The 20463-nt window shown below is 56.0% G+C and overlaps 3 protein-coding genes across 5 annotated transcripts; 2 read left to right on the top strand and 1 right to left on the bottom strand.

The window, feature by feature from the left end:
* The first annotated feature begins 124 nt into the window (after positions 1-124).
* Positions 125-3874, top strand: LOC144074193 (protein-lysine 6-oxidase-like). Of its 2 annotated transcripts, XM_077600453.1 has the most exons (7): positions 125-1346; positions 1575-1683; positions 2021-2152; positions 2267-2423; positions 2929-3024; positions 3202-3377; positions 3504-3874. In XM_077600453.1, the coding sequence occupies exons 1-6, from the start codon at positions 980-982 to the stop codon at positions 3319-3321; spliced, it is 981 nt and encodes a 326-aa protein (XP_077456579.1). In that variant the 5' UTR covers positions 125-979; the 3' UTR covers positions 3322-3377; positions 3504-3874. The 2 variants fall into 2 exon arrangements, with proteins under 2 accessions (XP_077456579.1, XP_077456578.1); XM_077600452.1 differs by lacking the exon at positions 3504-3874 and having other exon boundaries at positions 1822-2152; positions 3202-3342.
* A 713-nt stretch (positions 3875-4587) lies between these two features.
* On the top strand, positions 4588-9539 carry sncaip (synuclein, alpha interacting protein). 2 transcript variants are annotated; one of them, XM_077601559.1, is made up of 13 exons: positions 4588-4653; positions 5362-5449; positions 5548-5620; positions 5752-5994; positions 6089-6309; positions 6399-6567; positions 7110-7312; positions 7419-7598; positions 7716-7829; positions 7903-8028; positions 8221-8390; positions 8473-8526; positions 8607-9539. In XM_077601559.1, the coding sequence occupies exons 2-13, from the start codon at positions 5393-5395 to the stop codon at positions 9217-9219; spliced, it is 2223 nt and encodes a 740-aa protein (XP_077457685.1). In that variant the 5' UTR covers positions 4588-4653; positions 5362-5392; the 3' UTR covers positions 9220-9539. The 2 variants fall into 2 exon arrangements, with proteins under 2 accessions (XP_077457685.1, XP_077457686.1); XM_077601560.1 differs by lacking the exon at positions 4588-4653 and adding an exon at positions 4678-5119.
* Positions 9540-11563: 2024 nt separating this feature from the next.
* On the bottom strand, positions 11564-19974 carry LOC144074214 (disabled homolog 2-interacting protein-like). The gene is made up of 18 exons (XM_077600488.1): positions 19806-19974; positions 18967-19110; positions 18633-18805; positions 18287-18558; positions 17980-18188; positions 17503-17647; positions 17263-17407; positions 16864-17100; positions 16551-16743; positions 16162-16376; positions 15742-15833; positions 15257-15652; positions 14600-14877; positions 14352-14465; positions 14160-14282; positions 13149-13228; positions 12138-12225; positions 11564-12025 (listed from the first exon to the last, which is right to left on the bottom strand). The coding sequence occupies exons 2-18, from the start codon at positions 19030-19032 to the stop codon at positions 11855-11857; spliced, it is 2997 nt and encodes a 998-aa protein (XP_077456614.1). The 5' UTR covers positions 19033-19110; positions 19806-19974; the 3' UTR covers positions 11564-11854.
* Between the last annotated feature and the right edge of the window lie 489 nt (positions 19975-20463).

Here is a 20463-nt window from a genome sequence, read left to right as displayed (position 1 = left end):
GTTGCCGGTCCACGTTTGCGGCGTCTGGTTCCGCCTCCCCACACCTGCTTCTCGTTGAGCCTCTCATGTTTGCCAGATGCTCGTTAACTGGCTCATTCTACCTCATTTGTCAAATGTTTTGAGGAGTCATCACAAACGTCCGTCTTTTACGGCACCGAGTTGCTTTCGCTCGACTCTGTTGGCGGCCGTTGCAAAATGGCGCCCTTTTTAAGGACCCCTCTTTTTCTTTTTTGAACTCGTTAGCCCCTGCTTTTGACACGGGGAGGGGGCGCCTTTTTCTTTTTATGGCGTGCCGGTGGCTGTAGAAAAGTGCTTCAATTTCATCTCGACTTTGAGAGCATCCTGCCTTCCCAGCGGGGAGCCCCCCAGTCCCGTCCCCCTGGAAAAAGTAGCGTGAGGGGAAAGCCAAGCCCGGCCGGCCGACGCCATCTATTTTCCTCATTTGTCCCCCTTCGACCCGTTGGCCGACGGCGACGGACGTCAACTGGGCTCAAAGTCGGCCTCTCGATTCCTTCCGCCGCCATCTGATCGCCCGTCGTAGTCAGTAGAGTCGGCGCGACTTCAATCTCATTCTACTTGTAGAATGACAATGTAGGCCTTCCATTGGATTGAAGTTGTCGTTTGGGTTCGCCTCCCTCGCTTTCCGTCCAAGTCGCACCTGGATCCAGTTCCTCGGCCCAGGGCTTTGGTTGACGCGCGGATGAACCAGCTCGAGTGCTACCAATGGGGTGCTGCTCATAAAGGGGGGAGGAGGCGAGGGGGGCCCCGGGCATGCGGGGGCCCGCAAGCTGCTGGGCTTTGCTAACGACCTCCCGTTTCAAGGAACAAATGTTGCTGGTGGAAACAATGAAAAAGGATCCGGAGCCACGGTAAGCCCTCCCCTACGCCGTGGCACCGGCCCCCCGCGGCCGCACACGCTCCCTCCCGAGAGCCCGTTGGAGCGAGCGGCATACGTGGGCAGAAGAACCAGCGGCAGAAGATGAAGTGCTTTCTGCTCGGCGCCTGCGTCTTCCTCTGCTCTTTTCTACCCACGGGAAGCGGCGCCCGAGCGGAGATGGGAGAGGCGCGGCCCACGCGCGGGTCCGTTCGGGACGGGCGGGTCTCGGGCGTCCCCGCTCGGGGCTCCCGCTACCGGCCTCCCGCCCGAAACCGGGGTCCCGTCGTCGCCGGGCCACCCTCGCCGAGGCCCCGACGGAGACGGGGTCCCGGGGAGGAGCGGATGCTCGGAGACGACCCGTACAACCCCTACAAGGCGTCCAACTACTACCCTTACTACAACTACTACTACCACCACAGAGCCAGGCCCCGACAGTGGCAGGCTTACGGAAGCGGCTACCGCCAGCACGGTAAGACATTTTGAACAAGCGTAGCGGGATCGCGAGAGGCTGTACAATCGGTCGGTCGGTCGATCGATCGAGAGAACGCCATTCCAAAACTGTAGCGTCAAATGGCAACACAGAATATTCCAGGCCTTAGAATTTGGAGAGAAAACAAGTCATTGGCTCTAATGTGCGTTTACGAGGACCACCATTTGAATGGCGCTGACTGGCGACTGACGAGGCGGCTTCTCGCAGGTCTTCCCGATCTGGTTCCCGACGCGGCCCACATCCAGGCGGGCTCCTACGTGCACCGGGTCGCCATGTACAATCTGCGCTGCGCGGCCGAGGAGAACTGCCTGGCCTCGTGAGACACGCTCGCCGTCTAACCCAGGGGTCGGAGTGGGTGGGGGGCGTTTTTTATACAGTCCCGCGGGGCCTACTGCCGCTTTGTCCCTTCCTTCCCTTCCTTCCTTCCTTTCTTCCTTCCTTCGTGCACTCGAAGCAATTCTATCCAAATGAAAGCTCTTGAAGCCAAATTCTCCTCCGTCTCCGACGACTTCAATCCTACTCCGCATCTATGCACGAGCCGGGATCCGGTCCCAATCTCTTTTTTCCCACCACCGAGCCAAGTCTCGCGGCGTGGAAAGAGTTCACGCGGGCAATCTAACGCCTTCCATGAATTTGTGGCGGCGGCGGCGGAGTTCGGCCAGGTCCGCCGGAGATTACCAGGTCAGGGTTCTGCTGAGGTTCCCGCAGCGTGTGAAGAACCAGGGGAGCGCGGACTTCCTGCCCAGCAAAGCGCCGCACGCCTGGGAGTGGCACAGCTGTCACAAGTAAGAGCGCCCGGGCGGGGGCGGCCTTTGCCCCTATTCCCGTCCTGGCGCTTGGGCCCCTCGGCCCAATAGTTTGGAGCGTGGTCTCCTGACTTTGCCCTTCTGCCCGCTCAGTCACTTTCACAGCATGGACGACTTCAGTCTGTACGAGCTGTTGGACGGCGGGGGCCAGGAGCCGGTGGCGGAGGGCCACAAGGCCAGCTTTTGCCTGGAGGACACTTCCTGCGACGGCGGATACTACCGGCGATACGCCTGCACCTCGCACACTCAGGTCAACGCCACACCCGTAGCAAGTTCAAACCCCGGCCGGCCGGCCACATTTCAAATGGCCCATTCTGGCCATTTTGCCCGCTTCCTGGGAATCCATTGAATGTTGGGCGGGCGGGCCGGTGGGGCCAGTGGTTAGCGCGTCTGCCTCACGGCTCTGGGTTCAAATCCAGGTCATGTCCGTGTGTGTGTGGAGTTTGCATGTTCGCCCCGGGGCTGCACGGGTTTCCTCCGGTTACTCCGTGAATGATTGTTTGTCTCCTTGTGCCCTTTGATTGGCTGGTCACCCATTCGGGGTGTCTCCCGCCTCTGGCCCGGTGTCAGCTGGGATAGGCTCCAGCACCCCCCGCGACCCTAGTGAGGATAAAGCGGTTCAGAAAATGAGATGAGCGATTTAATGTTGTTTCTGTTTTGTTTTGATTTCTTCGTTGAACTATTAAACGGCGGCGGCGGCGGCAAACTGCCATTCTCTCTGTTGGATGAAAAAGATGACAATTGTGTGCGTTCAGGGTTTGAGTCCCGGCTGTTACGACACATACAACGCAGATATCGACTGTCAGTGGATTGACATCAGCGATGTAGCTCCTGGGAAATATGTGCTCAAGGTATCGCTCTCTTTCGCTCACACTGTAACCGTGCCACTTCCATAACAAATCCATTCCCATCCCAGCCATTGAATCCATTTTCAAGACCGTTAGCCCTAACCCCAAACCTAAGCCACATGAAAAGCTTTGCAACTGACGTTCGCCTCGATGTTTTCCCCTCCCCTTCCCATCTGTCAGGTGACCGTCAATCCCAAACGGAAGGTTCAGGAATCCAACTTTGCCAACAACGTGGTCCTCTGCGACGTCCACTACACGGGAAACGCGGTCCACCTGTCGGCGTGCAAGACCTCGGCGTGAGGAGCCTGCCGGGACTCGTTCCCTTCGGCGGCGGCGGCGGCCGACTCTTTCCGCCCGTGAGTTGAACGGACGTCGAGCGTGGCCTTCTTGAATTTCAAAGCAGCTCAAAGTAGTCCCGATGAAATCGGTCCACTCGTCGTTGGACACGCGGCCAGTTGTGGGGATGTCCTTTTGTCTTCCAGGAGCGGAGATTCCACGCCATTCTTTTCCATCATCTTTGATCACCTTTCATCGTCCCTTACCATCACTTGACTTGGCGTGAGCTAAGGTGTACCGTGTTGATCTCCAATGCCACCTTCCAATAAATTGAGGCCACTCTTCCCGAGTCCTCGTGTGTGATGACGTCCACAAGCGTCTGTTTTACCTCCTCGTGGCAGTGTTGTCATTTTCCACGTTGGACGCTAGAGGAAGCTGTTATTGAGTGTTTGGCAAACTAACCCTAAACGGTGCCAGAGTGAAGAAAGCTTTTTTTTGGTGTTCCAGACAGGCTGTCGTTATGACCTCTAATTATAGTTACATAAACCTTTTCATAATTATACTCCAATGACGCAGAAATGGGCAATTATACACGCAGAAAGTGACACGAGGCAAAGAAACGATCATGTCACACCAAATATACATTGACTATCCAATCCTTTACTTGAAATAAGGTGGCTTCCATTAAAAGACAACACTACTCAAATGAAATAATCATGCATTTTCACGTCGGAGTTATTTTATCCTAAAGGGAATAAAAGCGTCTAACTCTAACGGAATCTCTCTTCAAAGATCGTCTATTGTGAAAAAGCTCACCTCGTCAAACCGAAGCGCCAGGCGCTATAACGCATATCGTTTTCCACACTCGTTCAAAACTAAACTCGTTTCTTTCCTTAATCATGAGCCAATATATTTGTGTTTGGTTGTTAACGTTGGTCGTCAGGAAAACACTATGTTAAAGCGCTTTCCCAGAAGTCATTTCACTCAATGACAACAAAACCTCACCCGGCCACGCTTGGACTTCAAATCAAACTGGTTTATGGCATTTAAACTCGTAGCGACTTCAAATCAAACTGGTTTATGGCTTTTAAACTCGTAGCGGGCTGCTTTTAAAGAGAAGTGGTTAATCCCGGCGTTCGTTAAGTAAAAGTGAGCGGGGTGTGCAGAGGGGAAAAAATCCGCAGAGTGAGATCTCACAATCGGTGTCGCTCTAGGAGACCATGCATTATGTCAAATTCTTTGTGCTGTTAGCATCGACGAAAAAAACAACAAGCAGCTTTGCTTTGCTTTGCTTTGCTTTGCTTTGCTTTGCAAACTCCACGTGAGCTTCTCCGCTAACGGGACCCGTCCAACCAGGTACATTGGGTGTACTTTTACGATCACCCGCACGCCATACGAAAGTGCTTCTTTTTTGGTGTGTGTTTTTTCCGCCAGCTTCCACTTTCTCCCTTTCTCCCTTTCGCCTTTTCGCCTTTGCCAGCTGTTCGGCTAGCGCAAAGACGAAGCGGTCCCTAGCATCACGGCCGCCGGCTAATTAATACCTGCTCGGCTGTTCGAGCTAGCTAGCCTTGGTGAAGCGGGATGCAAAGTGGCTTATTTATTGGCCAAAAAATCCTAAAGACGACACGGCCACGAAGAAGCCAGCGTAAATATCGAGTACATCGAAAGAAATACCCCGAGCGCTCGCCTTAGAACAACCCTTCTACCCGTGTGCCTCAACGTAAATGAGTGAATTATGGACACGTATCCCGTTTTGAAAAAGAGCTTCGGTGGCTCGTTTGATATTTTGTGTTCACATTTTCCCCGAAGCCAACACATCATTGTAAGTGTTGCCTTATGGGGCGGGGGGGTTGGTGGTTTCATGTGAAAGTCTCTGCCGCCGTCATTGGCAGTGAAAGGGCATCACTTAATGCCAACCATCCCAGTCGAAATGGATTGGACGTCTAGCACTGTCCCCACGGCAGTCAATGCCTTAAGGCTCAAGCAGAGGGATTGGGGTCCGGCACCCCTGCCACCCTTGTCAGCTTGAGCGAGCGCTACAAAAGAGGAATGAATTGTGTACAGGTGCGAGCGGGTTAGGGGATGACTTGTGAAGATGGAGCTTCCTGAATATTTGGATTTGGATGAGATCGACTTCTCGGATGACGCCCTGGTGAGCGATGCTCTCTCCGACTTTCTCACTCTCTCTCTGTCTCTTTCTCTCTCACATTTCCGTACGCTTGTCGTCATTCCACAACTGCGTGCTTTCAGTGCTCCGTCTCGTCTCTGAAAAACATCCCCGAGTTGTCCAGACGAAATGACGCTCAGGCCGAGGGGAGAGCCGGTAAGATCGCCAACGCTACCAACGTTGCCGCCCTCCTCTCATGACGATTTCTTCTTTCAACGTTTCTCCGCCGTTCCCTTCTTCATCTCGTCACCATCACCCCCCCGCTCCCCCGCTCTTCCGCTCCTCAGTCCCATCCATCAACTGGAGTCGCGGAGCGGCGTCCCACCTGGCCGCGGCGGGCGCCGGCGAGGCTCCCGGAAAATTCCGCCCCGTCAAGCGTGTTTCTCCCCTCAAGCATCAGCCCGAGAACAGGGAGGAGCCTCCGGACGGGGACGTCAAGCTCCGAGCCGGCCCGCCGCCCTCCGCCGAGCGGACGACGGGAGCCAAGGCGGCGGACGCCGCCGGTCCGGCCGACCGCCACTTGACGACGGGTAAAACACGTTGGTGACGTATCGAGACGGAGGGAGGGGCCCGGCGGAGATCTCCGTGCGCCCCTCCCCCGGACGCTGCCTTTTCTCCCCACAGGAGCCGGCGGCGAACGGGGAGTCGTGGGGGAGCTGGAGCACTACGACCTGGACATGGACGAGATCCTGGACGTGCCCTTCATCAAGTCGTCCGGCAGGCAAACGTCGACCGGGGCCGCCGACGAGCGAGCGGCGAGCGCCGGCCACCTGGGCGGAGCCACGCCGGAGAGACCCCGCGACGCTAAGATCGACGTGGACGACGACGACGACGGCAGCCACGAGGCGAGAACGAGCCCGCGCGACGACAAACGACGGGAGCTGGACGCCCATTCCTAAAGGTTTCAAACTGCCGCCCTCCTTCCCTCCCGCAGATGTGCGTCCTCTCCCCTCTGAAGTGGTCGGATCTGAGGAAATCCAAGTCGGCCGATCCCGACTCGCCCCACCTTCTTCGTTCCCAGTCTTCGGGGGGCTTCCGACATCGTCCTCACGCTGATATGGCGCTCTCCTCGTCCTCCTCGCTGTCTTCCTTCCCCCAAGGAGGTTCGAATTCCACTGGGAAACCCGTTCCGTTGGAAAGAAGCGTCCGCTTGGGGCCGAGCCGTTTTGAGATCCAGAAAATATTGAGCGTGTACTCGGTAGAAAGCGCATCCGCTGCTCCCCAATTGCGCTTTGTCATTTGCTTCCCACGTGAAGAAAATGTGGCGTCCCACATTTCTCCCCGTGTGAAGTGAATGATAAACAACAAAAGCGCGAGTTTAAAACTCTGAGGTGTTGGGGGGGAGACAAACGCCGATCCCTTTTATGGCCAGATCAGACGGCTCCGCCCTCGCCGGCCTCGCTTCACCGCGTCCACCGGGCATCGGCAAGCGCGGTCGGTCCCGGAGGCCACCCGTCATCCGCTCCGCGTCTCCCTGCTCCGGAGCACCCGAATCCAACGATCGGATAAAGCCCGATGACCATTTGATTCCGGCACGTTGGAGGAGGGAGACGCGGACCGGCCGACGCGTTCCCTCCGGGACCGCGGTCGCCGCCGACCCCCGGCGAAGGCCAATGACCGACCAATACGCGGACGATCCATCCAGACAAGCCGCTGTCGGCGAGGGCGTTCCCCGAGGCGCACAAGCAGCGGTCGGGGCCGGAGCCTCCGACGTCCGGCCCCGGCGCCGTCTCTCTCCTCCCGCTGGCCCCCGCGGCGGGAGGAGCCAGAGGGGCGGAGGCGGACGAGGAAAGCAAGAAGAAGCACAACATCATCAACATCGTCAGGGAAGGTCAAATCTCGCTCCTGGTGAGACGGGCGCCGGTGAAGCCGACCTATCTCTTTGGCCGGCGCTGACCGTGGCCCTCTCCAAAACGCCGCACCCTCCCTTACCCCCCCCACCACCGCCTTTCAGCCCCACCTGGCCGGCGACAACCTTTCGCTGATCCGCGACGAGGCGGGCAACAACCTTCTCCACGTGTCGGCGTCTCAGGGCCACGCCGAGTGTCTCCAGCATCTCACGTCTCTGATGGGAGAGGACAGCCTCAACGAACGCAACCGGCAGCAGCTCACGCCCGCCGGACTCGCCGTCAAGGTCCGTCCCCGCTCGGCCGACGTGGGCTTTGGGGCGCTCGCTCGCACGCTCACGGCCCGCTTTGAGGCCCGCCCTCCGTAAACGACGGAGACGTTGTGGTCGCGCGTGTCGACGTAGAACGGTCGCCTGGAGTGCGTGCGTTGGATGGTGAGCGAGACGGAGGCCATCGCCGAGCTCAGCTGCACCAGAGAACACCCTAGCCTGATACACTACGCCGCCCGCTACGGACAGGTGAGCCCGGCCGGCGCCGTCGCCCTTCTCCCCGGCCGTCCCCGACCCCCGACCTCTTGCCCGACGTGCGTAGGAGAAGGTGTTGCTGTGGCTGCTCCAGTTCATGCAGGAACAGGCCATCTCTCTGGACGAGGTGGACCAGGACGGCAACACGGGCGTCCACGTGGCCGCGCTGAACGGACACCTCGGCTGCATACAGGTGCGTGGGGGGTCCGCCGTCGATTCCTCTCTTGGGAGCCGGGGCATTTTTTGCTCCAATGCGGCGGCCGGCGACTAATATCGTCTGCACGCTCGCTCGCTCGCTCCGACGGCAGCCCGGCCTCCGCTCGGCCCCTCCGGTCCCGCCGAGGGCTCCGACCTTTGCCCCGTGTGTGTGTTTTGGCGCGCGTAGACGCTGGTGGAGTACGGCGCCAACGTGACGGTGTCCAACCGGGGGGGAGAGAGGGCGTCCCAGCTGGCCGAGCGTCAAGGTCACGGCTCTTGCGCTCGCTACCTGGTGGTGGTGGAAACGTGCATGTCCTTGGCGTCGCAGGTCGTCAAGCTGACCAAGCGGCTGGCCGAGTTAGTGACATCATAAGCCGCCGTCGCCATCGCCACCACCACCGCCGCTACCTCCTTCACTCTGTCCGTGCCTGTCTTGCAGACAAGCGGCGGAGAATGCCACGCTACAGAGACGCCTGCACACCTTTGACAACGGGTAAGACGCATTTGCGGTCGCCTCGCCCAGGCCGTTGGGGCTCACGTCGACGGTAAGCGCCTCGCCCGTCACCTCCCCAGCGGTCCGTCCGGATCGGAGGCTCGGCCAGAGACCACGGCGAGCGCGGAGAGGACCTCGACCTCGGCGGACGGCGAGGGGCCGCCGCGTCCCGAGCGCGAGCGGAAGCCGGCGCGTGCCGAGCGGGGGCCCCGACACGCCATCGGCCGACGGGATTCCGAGGCGGGAGCCGACGAGGAGGAGCGCGCGCGGAGGAAGCTCCTCCCCCCGGCCGACGAGGAGGAGCGCGCTCGCGGGAAGGGCCTCTCACCGGCCGACGGGAAGCCGGTCCCCGCGGGGGCCGACGCCGGCCCCGAATCCCCCAAGACGGCGGCGGCGACGGCCAGCCCCAAGAGCGCTCTCAAGTCACCGTCGACGCGGCGGAAGACGCCCGCCAGCCTCAAACTCAGGGTGACTTTCAACGAGAACCTCCATCGGGAGGCGGAGCCCGCCGGCAGGGAGGCCCCGCCCGGCGGAACCTCTGAGGCCAAGAGGCCCTTCGGTGCCCTGCGCTCCATCATGGAAACGCTTAGCGGAAACGCCAACCACCAGCACCACCACAACAACAACAATAACGGCGCGCAACACGCCACACACAACCAGTACAAGAACAAAAACAGAAGTGCCAACGTGTGAAAGCCTTCTGTCACCTTAACAACATTTTTTTAAAAATAATCACTTGTTACTTGAAAAAAAAAAAAAAAAAAACTTTTGAAAGCGGGTTGTCGCGTGCCTTCTCCATATATCTATACATTTTTGTCCCCACAAATACTAGGAGTAATCCAAAAAATATCAATAATTTGAAGAAAAAGCATTCGTTTCCAAAGCTTGTCATAAATCTAAGCAGTGATGGGCCGTCAGGGCCTGCAAGGCCTTCTCAGCTGGCCTCAAAAATATCGGAATCACAGACTGATGTTCATTATATTTTGTCCATAAATACTTATGAAATAATTGCACATTGTCTGTCAGCTTCCTTTCATGGCTTTTCCCCTGGTTGTGCTGCGTTCAGATGTGTGTTTTCATATTGAAGCCCCATTTGACCAATCACAATTCAGCCATTATTTGTTGCCAGGGTCAGAAATCTATGTGGAGGCCTTCACAATCACTTCTATGGGCCCCAATAAAGTTATCCAATCCAAAAGAAGTGTTGATAAAACTGTCAAAACTTGACCATCACTTCCTGCAGATAGATGATCATGTGACATTGCTTGGCCAATCAGTGCTGCGAGGGTTCGGTGATTGCGCAGATGAAACTGGTGGGGTTCGGCAGCTCCCACAAGGGTCAAAACACTGCTTCAATGGTTAAAGCAAGTGGCCAACTCGAAATCTGATTGGTCAAATGTTTTAACCAATCGGATTTGGAGTTGGCGAACCTAAGGCCTTCTGACAGGTGTAGGGATACCTCATCGCTTTCACACACACACACACACACTGATTGGCTAGTGATAGAGTGGACAAGCCAGAGCTAGCAAGCTGTATCTGTAACGAGCTGTACAAGCAAATAGATTGTTGTGTTGATTTAATATCGCTTTTGTCAAGCCACAATGGCCGAAGGAGGGCAAGAAATGGATTTGGTTGCCCATTTACTGTCAAAGCCATTTTCAAGGCGGACTTTTCAAGAAAAGCTGGACATCATCAAGAAAGGTAGGACAACTCCGAAGCTAGCAAGCCAGTCTCAAGCGGGAACGGACATTTTCAGCCCTAAATCCAATGGAAACTTATGCCAGAAATACCACAGAACAGACTCGACTTTCAGCATTAGCTTCGATGGCGGCGATAGGAAAGAACTTGATGGAACTGAAACGCATGGATAATCTGTACGATGGAGTCGGAGAAATCTTCTTGAGGAAAGAAAGGAGGATGGAGGGATTTTGTGGACAAATGAAAAGGATTTGGGGTGAGTAAAATGTACTTATTTTCCTCAATAATATTTCATATTGATGAGGTTATTATGGATGCTTTATTTTTTTGATATAATGGATTTTGTGGACAAATGAAAAGCATTTTTGGTGAGTAAAATGTGCTTATTTTCCTCAATAATGTTTCAATTTGATGAGGTTATTATGGATGCTTTATTTTTTTTATGTGATGCATTTTGTGGACAAATGAAAAGCATTTTTGGTGAGTAAAATGTGCTTATTTTCCTCAATAATGTTTCAATTTGATGAGGTTATTATGGATGCTTTATTTTTTTTATGTGATGCATTTTGTGGACAAATGAAAAGGATTTGGGGTGAGTAAAATGTACCTATTTTCCTAAATAATATTTCAATTTGATGAGGTTATTATGGATGCTTTTTTTTTTTTAATATGATGGATTTTGTGGACAAATGAAAATGATTTTTGGTGAGTAAAATGTGCTTATTTTCCTAAATAATATTTCAATTTGATGAGGTTATTATGGATGCTTTATTTATTTTTTTGATATGATGGATTTTGTGGACAAATGAAAAGGATTTTGGGTGAGTGAAATGTGCTTATTTTCCTAAATAATATATATATATATATATATATATATATATATATATATATATATATAGCTATAGCTGCAGTAAAGGTTTTTATAGCCATCAAATAGTTATTGAGGGTTGGATTGATTTCGAGCAGTGGTTCTTAACCTGGTTGCAGCTACCGAACCCCACCAGTTTCATATGCGCATTTGCTGAACCCTACTTTAGTGTCAAATATTATTATTATTATTATTTTCCCCCAAATTCAAGATCTCTAAATTCCTCACAGCACCGATTGGCCAAGCAATGTCACGTGATCATCTGCAGCCAGTGATGGTCAAGCGGGGCATGTTATGGTGTATGGACATGATGATTGGATGAGGCTCCAGCGAACCCCCGATAACGACTCACCGAACCCAGGTTAAGAGCCACTGATTTAGAGGTAGCGCTACTGAAGGCCCAAGTGTGAAATGCACGGCCCGCTACTGAATCGAACAAATGAAGAAGAATAAAGAGATCAATTCGAAGTGTATAGTTTCCTCTGGGAATTTTATTGATTTATTTTCTGCCGGCAATTGACGTCCGACCTATTTGAACGCCCGATTGAAACAAGTTGGACGTCTATTGCTGTCAAAATGGAGTGGCCCCTTTTACTAAAGAGCGCAAATGGTCCGGCCGGCAGTCAACGAGTTGAGTTAACGCTAGCTAACCATTGAACAGACAGAAGTCAGTGCGTCCGTTCGGCCGTCCACTTTAGTCCCTGCTCCCTCCAAAAGGGTCGAATCATCCTTCGGGCGGCAGGTCAAAGGTCACCGGCGCGCTCAACAGTTGCCCGAATTGCGGAACTCGCCGTTTTCCGTGATCTGCAAGGTCGACGTGTTGCTAGGCGACAGGCCGTTCCTCTGCTGCGGCACCCCGTAGCGCTCCTTGAGTTGAGCTAGCGCCGCCATCAGGCGACTGTTGGTGGCGTCCAGGTGGGCCAGCCTCTTCTCCTGTCGCATTCAAGCAAGCAAGCAAGCAAGCAAACAAGAAAGTAAGCGCAAACAACGTTTGCTCCAATCCCACACGGTAAACGGCATCGGTCCGATTCAAACAAGAGCGGACCTGGGTCTCGATGATCTTTTGCTTGGAATCCACCACGGCCTGCATGTCCGAGTGATCTTTCTTCAGCTCCTCCTCCACCGCCATCAACCTGCGACAACCCGCAAAAAGTAGCCAGTGAAAAGCACGCAAATGGACTGCAGCGCAAAGAAGGAATCTTCAAGTAGCTTATGGTTTATTTTGAAAACAATTCCATCAGTCGGGTAGCCCATCATTGGGTATCGTTACTCAAGTAAGTGGCCATGCGTCAAATTTGCGTGTCAAGTATGGCGGGCCCCCGGATGACAGTTAAGCTCTGCCTTACTTTAAAAAACAAAAACAAAAAATTGCACGTTACCAAGTGGAATGCCACTCTTTTTTCCTTCCCTTGTTACAAGAAATTCACGCGGCCAAAAGTTGCAAAATTCCTTTATGCTCTTCTACGGCGTTAAGTTGTCCGACCTACGATCACGATTGTCTACGAGGGAGATTGGACAGCGTCGGGACAGGGGAAGTCCGGCCTCGTATACCGGAGGGCCGGAAGAAACCACTTGCGCCCCTCTTCTAGTCTACGTATTGGAGCAGATAGCACAACGGCGTGACTCTCATTGCCGGTGGAAGGAGCCCGATCCACCACCAGATGGAGAGACTCCTTCCACTGTAGATGGAAGAGAAAGAAATGGCCGGTGGCGATACACTTGGGCGAGCCGTCATTTGGCAAGACGCTAGCGCCCGAGCTAGCGACAAAGCTAAAGCGCAACAACTGCTCTATTTTGGAAACGTGAGCGGTAGATTAGCCGGGAACCAAGGACTCGAGTGAGAGTGGCCTTTCTTCTTGGCACAAGGCAAAGTATGGCATGGGCCAACTGACTCTTAAAAGTCCATTTTTCATTGCACACGCAATGCCTTAGTGCCCGTGGCTGCCGTCCGCTGGCACCGTGCCATTTGATCCAAGTGTACACCCAATAGCAACCACTAAAGAGAGCCCGAATAGCAAGTGGATTTCTAGGATGCGGCAAGCAATTTACGGCTCACCTGCTGATGATGCTGTTCATCTGGAGATCTTTGTCATCCTGGAGCCTCCTCAGGCGACTCTCCGTGTCCTCCAGCCGAGCCTGAAGGGGTCATCCGAAATCTCTTAGGGTGCTTTTTTTTTGTTTTTCCACATTCAAGTCAGATATACCCAAGACGTTCCCCACACACGAGGTCGAACCTTCGTCCACGCTACACTGAAAGCTTTCCAACAGTCTTGCTCGCGCACCAGACTGAGCAGTAGCCATGGCAGACTGTAACTCTTACCCTCTAACCCAGGGCCAGGCAAACTATTGCACGAAGGGTGGCCCGCTGTGGTTGCGGGGATGCTTTTGTTCCAATCCCTAAAGAGGAAAGCTTTCCACAATTGTGGTGTTCTACCAGTGCAGTCAGCTGCTTCTTCTTCCAGCACGACCCTGGTTGCTTCAACCGGGTGTCCGTGCTGGATGGCTTGGTAACAAAAAGCTGCAGACACGCTTTGGCCACCCCTGCAGCCTAAGCCATGCCAGTAACAGCGCTCCAGTAAAAAGGTGTCACACGCACCGGTGGGAGTTCAATTGAAAATCTTAACCCTACACCAAGGGGTCAGGTCTGCCACAGCGGTTCTGGAGGGAGGGCCCTTGCCCGTCCGTCGTTCGGTCTTTTCCCCCAAGTTTCCCCTCCTCCGGCACACCTAAATCCAGTCATCGGGAAGGTTCTCGAGCTTCCCGCTGATGAGTCAGGGCTAGAGTTAGGGTTGCTGGGGTTGCTGGGGGAGTCCTCTGGGAGCGCAGTCGCTGAGCCCCGCCCCCTACGTCTTAGCGATACCTTTTCAAACACTAGATGTAGCAAAACCCTTTGACACAAAGCGAGCGCCCAAAGCTTTTTACGCACGGGGGAATGAAACGGTCAGCCAAGAGCTTTCGCACACACTAGTCCAAAGCTCTTGGAGTACGTGCATCGCACTGAGAAACACACTTGTCGCTAGCACGTGATACCCAAAAGCTCGCTACGCACACTAGGCCCGCTACACACCTGGTACTCCTGCAGGAGGCGCTGGTTCTGCTGGTCCTGAACCAGGAGGCGGGCCTCGCACTCCTCCTGGCGCAGCGCCGCCACGCGGAGCTTCTCCTGCAGCAGGGCGATGTCCTGCCGGTACTGCCGGGCGTCGGCGTCGGCGTCAGCGTGGGGCCGGGAACGGAAGCGAGGCGGCGAGCGCCGGCTCACCTTTTCCGCCAGGGCGTCGTCGTGGCGATCGTCGTCCGTCTCGCCGTAGGCGGTTGCCGAGTTCATGTTGAGGAGCCAGGCGGCGGTGCGGTCCAGCGCGCACGGAGACGGCGCCTCTCGGAAGGACAAAAATACACGCAGTTTTGAAAGGGTAATCTTTGGTCAAAAACCCCCCAAGACCTTTTCTAAAAGAAATGGCTTCAAATAGCTTATTCAAAAGCAACTTGAAGGTTGCCGCGGTAACGCACTTTGTTGGCAGAGCGCACTTTTTCGGGACTGTCGCCTTTGGATGACGACGAGGCCTGGCGAAGACGCGAGTGCCCGCCGCCGCCGCTGCCGCTCACCCAATCGGGACTGGACGACATCACGCTCCCGGAGGCCGGGCGAGGGGGGAGCGCCCCGGGCGGCGTGCGGCCCCGCGGGGGCGCCGAGGAGCCCGGAGGCGGCGGGGGCGGCGGCGGCGGCGGTTGGTCGATGCGGCGCTGGGGACCCGAAGAGTTCTGGCGAGGAGGGGCGGCGCCGACGCCTGAAGGCGGAAGCGCCCGTAGGTGGGTTGGTCGGTCGTGGCGGGGACAGACAAAGAGAGCTGGTATCAACAGGAAGTGACCCAATAATCAACGGGCAACCATGTGCCACAAGCCAGCTGTAAATGCCACCTTATCAACACGAAGTGACTCTGAAATGAATGCAAATGTACAGGAGGTGAGAGCAGAAGGTCCCAAAACATGCAGGAATCAACGGGAAGGGGAGGCTGTGCAAATCAACAGGTTAGAGTGCTGCCAAATGAAAAGGAAGAGGAGGTACTCGGGGAAATCAAGGAAGGGGACGCGGAAGTGGAGGTACACGGGGAAATCGGGAAATCGGGGAAGGAGACCTGACGTCAAGTGAAAAGGAAGACCACTTACCCGGGGCGTTTTCCGACAGCGTTCTCCGGTTTTGCTCGTCTCCGCTGCTGCTGCCGGACAGCCCCGACAGGCGCTCGCCTCGCTCGGCGCCACCCGGCACGCCCACTTGCATCTGCGTCAGGAAGGCGGGCTTGGGCGCGGCCGACTCTCCGCCCTCCGGAGGCGGGGCCTCGGCCCGCCGACGCGACGACATCTGATAGACGGGATTCTGGAAGGACAGCGGCAGGAGCCCCGGCCCGCCCTGCCAGGGTCCGTCGTCCGGGGCGTCGCCGTCCTGCAGATCCACCAGGGACAGGCTCCGCCCCTCCGCGCCCGGCTCCCGCCCCGCCCTCCCGAAGGCCGCGTCGTCATTAGGCTCCGAGTAGGACGAGCTCGGTGCCGGGGAGCCGCGCGAATCTGAGGAAATAGGTCGGCGTCGCTGCCGTCGGGTCAGAGGTTCCATGCCGGGGGCGGGGTTTGTTCGACGACGCTCAATTAAAGCTCACCCGACGCCGGCCGCAGGCCGGAACCTTTCGTGACAAAGTACAAATCTTTGTTTTCGGGCGTCGGCGACGGAAGTCGGGTAAAGTCCAACAGGCTGCCAAGAAAGACAAAAAAGAAGTAGTGGTAGCAATAGCAACAGCGGGCTACATTCCAGTGGGCTACTCGGAACGCACTGCCAGAGTTCTACGCCCAAATAAAAAGAGAGCACGTGGCTAATCTGTTGGAATATGACGAGAAGCAAACTACATTCTGGAAAAAAAAGTGGTCACGTTACGAGAAAAATAAAATTCACGACGTCTTGAAAAACACGTCCACTCGTCCTCGTCGGTCGAGAGATCCGTCGAAGGCCCGTCGCCCAGACGGCCCGAAGCTTTGGCCCAACGGACTCTCCCACTACCCAGGCCACGGAGGCGGACACTCACCCGCCGTCCGGTCCCGCGCCGCGCTGCTGGCCCAGGGAGGGATTGCAGGCGGCCAGAGGCGGAGAAAGGGGCGGGGACAAAGGAGGCGGAGACACCAAGCGACGGCGCTCGGGCGAGGCGGCCTTCCCGGGATGAGCCCCGCCCCCGGGGTTACCCAGGGCCGCCGACACGTCCCTCAAGATCCGGGGAAGCGGATTCAGCTTGGACAAGCACGACTGAGGACGCCACAAAAAACGGACGGACGGACGGGTTATCGTTAGGTCTCCGGTCTGCTCCGGCCAATGCTCCTTGCGACGGATCGGAAGTCTACTCCCCGTGAACTGGCTCCTATGTATCTAGCGATGAGGGCCATAACATTTGCCCTTTTCTCGGGCGGGACCGGGGCTCACCTGGTCCAACTCGGCCAGCGAGGCGTGCAGGCAGGAGAGCTCCCGTCCCAGGTCCACGTAGCCGTCAAAGCCGGCGGCGCTGTGGTTGAGGCCGTCGGGGTTGGAGATCTCCTGCAGGAATCGCTGCATGCTGCTCCACTGCCGCTCCACAAAGTCGTTCATGAAGAGCATGTACTCCTCTTTGCTGCCGAACCTGCCGGGCGGGAAGACGGGCGGAGATCTGGAAAGGACGGACGGCCGGGAGGGACGGGACCGCCACCCGGCCGCGGGAGGGAGCGCCGTCTAGCCGGGGACAAAACCCACGGGGACCCACTTGCTAAAGTTGGCCAGCGTCTGGATGACTTTGGCGATCAGCGTCAAGGTGCGGGCGGTGCGCTGGTCCGGGTAGACCTGCGTCAGCTGGAAGAGCGACGGCGACATGACGGCCGGACACAGGAAGCGCAAGAAGAGCGAGGCGCTGATCAGGCGCTCGCTGATGTCCGCTCGGCCGCGCCGCGCGCACTCCTGACGCCACGAGGCGAAAACCTCCTTCAGCTCCCGAGGAAACACCCTGGAGAGGGGCGAGGGGCGAGGGGCGAGGGCCGAGGACCGAGGACAGAAGACAGAAGACAGAAGACAGAGGGCAGAGGGCAGAGGGCAGACGGCAGAGGGCCAGTTGAGCGCCGGCGGGCTGACTTGGGGTTAGGGCTCCCCGCGCCAACGGCGTCGCCACCTGTAGGAGTCGAGTATCTTGCAGAAGGCCAGTTCGCAGCACATCCTCAGGTTGGCCTGATGCTCGGCCAGCTCCGAGTTGGAGCAGCGAGACGCGTCCACCTCGCAGTTCTCGTCCGACTCGTACAGGGCTCTGACGAACTCGCCTGAAGACGGCGGATGGCGTGCGGACGCTCAGCGTCGGTCCCAAAGCCGGCCCGGCGGGAGAGTGGCCCCGGACGGCCGACGTCAGCCGGCTTACCCAGCGCGTCCTGCAGGTACTTCTGTCCGATCAGCTTCAAGTACTCCTCGATGCTCTTGGTGGCCAGCGTGTTCTCTCGGAAAATCAGCTGATCGTTGTCGCGGTAACGGTCCACCTCCGACATCATCAGGTCGGTGAGGAAGTCCTGGAGACGTCGGGCGGCGGGAACGGCGCCAGATGTCACATTTGCGGCTCAAGCGACTCGTCGGTCAGACTAGTGAGCTAGAGATGGCCCAAAGCAAGAGCCAGTGCCATCCTAGCAAAAAGCCACCTTCCTGCCCTAAAAACCCTTCAATCCTTTGTAAATCAGAGTCGACTTAATTCCCTCCGTTCCTCCATGCCTCCCTCCCTAACTCGCTCCCTCCCTCCATCCATCCCTCCCCCTCCTTCCCTCACTCCCTACCTCCCTCACCAAATCAACCGATGCCAGTGAGCCTGAAGCGCCCGAGAAGAAAGAGGAAGGGAGCGCCTCCTCACCTTAGCTTTCCCGGTGCTGTGCAGGATGTGGACCAGCGCCTTGGCCACTTCCTCCTTGGCCCTCAGGCCAATGGACACCTCCAGCGTGTTGCAGAGCAGGAGGTAGTTGGCGCTGATGAACTCGGCAAACTCTTTGTATTGCTCCATGGGGAGGATCACCACGCTCTGGTAGCGCGCCTTCACGCGGACCGTGGGCACGCCCGACTTCCCTGCCGAGCCCCCCGACAAAGCGGACTGTTACCGTCACGGGAAAGGCGCCCCCCCAACGACGGCGCCCTCCCGATAGCCTCCTCCCCGACGGACTCACCTCGGACGGCGCTGGGCGTGCTGAGCGCGTACCACTTCTCGATCAGCTGTCTTCCCGTCACGGCGGCCACGGGAATGTTGACCAGCCCCACGTAGCTGCTCTTGTCCTTCTTGCGCTTCCTGTCCGTCTCTTTGTAGACGTGCAGCGTGACGGCATCCACGCTGGGCAGTCCGCCAAAGTCCAAGCGTTCGCCCCAGAAGACGTTGTCCGTCTTGCTCTTGCAGGACGTGCGCGCGTATAAGCTGTCGTCCAGGCACACTTCGCAAAAGTACCTGGGAGGGGGGGGGGGGGGAGTTTCAAATGCATCGGCCGCTGCATCTTTCCGCGGCGGGAACAATTGCGCCACCTCTTTTTGGGCGGCAGGTCCTTGGCCTCGATGACCCAGAGCGTGAGGAGGTTGTCCACGCGTCGGCTGTTGTCCTTGTTGGGCTGCACGGCTCGCCGCAGATTCTCCATCCACTTGTCGCGCTCGGCCGCCGAGCGACACGAGAAGCACTTGGTCCCGGTGGAAGCCGTCACCTGTCCGGCGCCGGCGGCCGGCGGTATCGGGTGAGAGAGGGAGGAGGGCGGCCGGGCGAGAGAGAACCGACGCCCGCTACGCTACTCTCGTGGGCTACCGTAGAATACGCTAGCCTCTGACAGGACAGACGGGGAGAGCGAGTAGGCCACACACCACTTACCTCGAAGCAGTAGTCCTGCCCCAACAGCGACGAGTGGACGGCTTTGATGATCACCGATTGGTCCATTTTCAGCTAGGAAGAGGCCACGTCCCTAAGCACCCGCCACCTAACAGCGACTCCCGGCCGGCACGGCGCACGGCACGCCTGGACACATTGACATTGCACTCACCAAAATTCAGACGTCAAAAATATTCATTTGACTTTATATTTTTTATTTTCAAATTCGTTATGACCAGGGACATTTTTGCCGCTCCATTTTTTGCAGAGGACTTTGAGATGGAATTTTTTTCCAACACTTTTTTTTGGTTTCTGAGCTTTTTGTGCCTAAAACTTCACATCTATTTTTTTTATGATGAAACTTGATGCCACCGACTCGACGTCCAATCCGTTGAAGCCGGAGGACTGGCGGCCAACGAACATTTGCCCGTTGGCCAGCCTCCCACTTCAAAAGCAGTGCTCAATTCTTTTGCGCGCAAGCATGAAAATGAGCGAAATGACCTCGGGGCGGCCATGTTGGTAGGGGCGACTTTCCCATCCAAGTCAGGGCGTTGATAGGTAGTCGTCTAGTAGTTGATTTGTCAAGGCAGATAGATGATTTCTGTCATTGAGACGTCACAAATGTTTGACCTGGAAACATCAACATCTGAAGGCTTCCGTTTGGTGTCTGAGGACGGCGGCAGGGACGAGATCTTTTCCCGTGCGTGCGCATCAGAATTTCCGCGAGCTTAGCCACATGCTAATGTAGCGGCGCGGCGATCTGTACGCGCACACTCTCGCGCACCAACACGCACTGCGCATGGCGCGTCTAATAAGAGCACAAAGGAGAAATATATACTCACAAAACATTGTCTCGTGGAGGAGAAGGAGGACCGCTCAGAAATCCACGATCACTGGACGCAAATGAGGGAGAGTGACCAACCTGCGGATGCCGTGGCTTCGTGCGTGCGTGCGTGCATGTGTGTGCGCACGCGCGTCTCCTAGCTACTGATGCTGCGGTTCCAGCATCAGCATCAGCCAGGGTTGCCAGATTGGAAGGGGTGGAACCCGCACATTCCCTGTTCATTTCAGGTCCCCGGGTTAGGGCCAATGAATGAACTACTCTGCTCCACCTGGCAACCCGAGCGGCCCCTCCCACCAGGGATCCTGCCCTACTTTCCATCTTTAAAGGAAATGCAGACGACATTTTCTTATATACTACTTCAGGCCTCCGTTGAACTAGGAGTGTCGGATGCTGTTTTGGCAAAAAAAAAAAGCATTCTAGTAGATGTAGTTCTTCTCCTTAGGTCATCTTGGATTTTTGTTTAACAAAACAAACTCACCTTAACCCTTAGGGTTAGTTTTAATACGAAATACCCAAAAATACACGTTTGTCAGTAGAAATAACTATGATGGCTTATTAGGGCCAAAAAAAGTGAAAATTAAAAAGAAAAGAAAAAAACTTCTAGTAGTACCCTAATCCTAATCTCGATTGGTTTAGTAATTTGAATTTTATTTAGT

This window comes from Stigmatopora argus, chromosome 5 (genome assembly GCF_051989625.1).
Source record: "Stigmatopora argus isolate UIUO_Sarg chromosome 5, RoL_Sarg_1.0, whole genome shotgun sequence".
Lineage (NCBI taxonomy): Eukaryota > Metazoa > Chordata > Actinopteri > Syngnathiformes > Syngnathidae > Stigmatopora > Stigmatopora argus.
The sequence above is the reverse complement of the archived record's forward strand: the minus strand, read 5'-3'. Positions and strand labels throughout refer to the sequence as shown.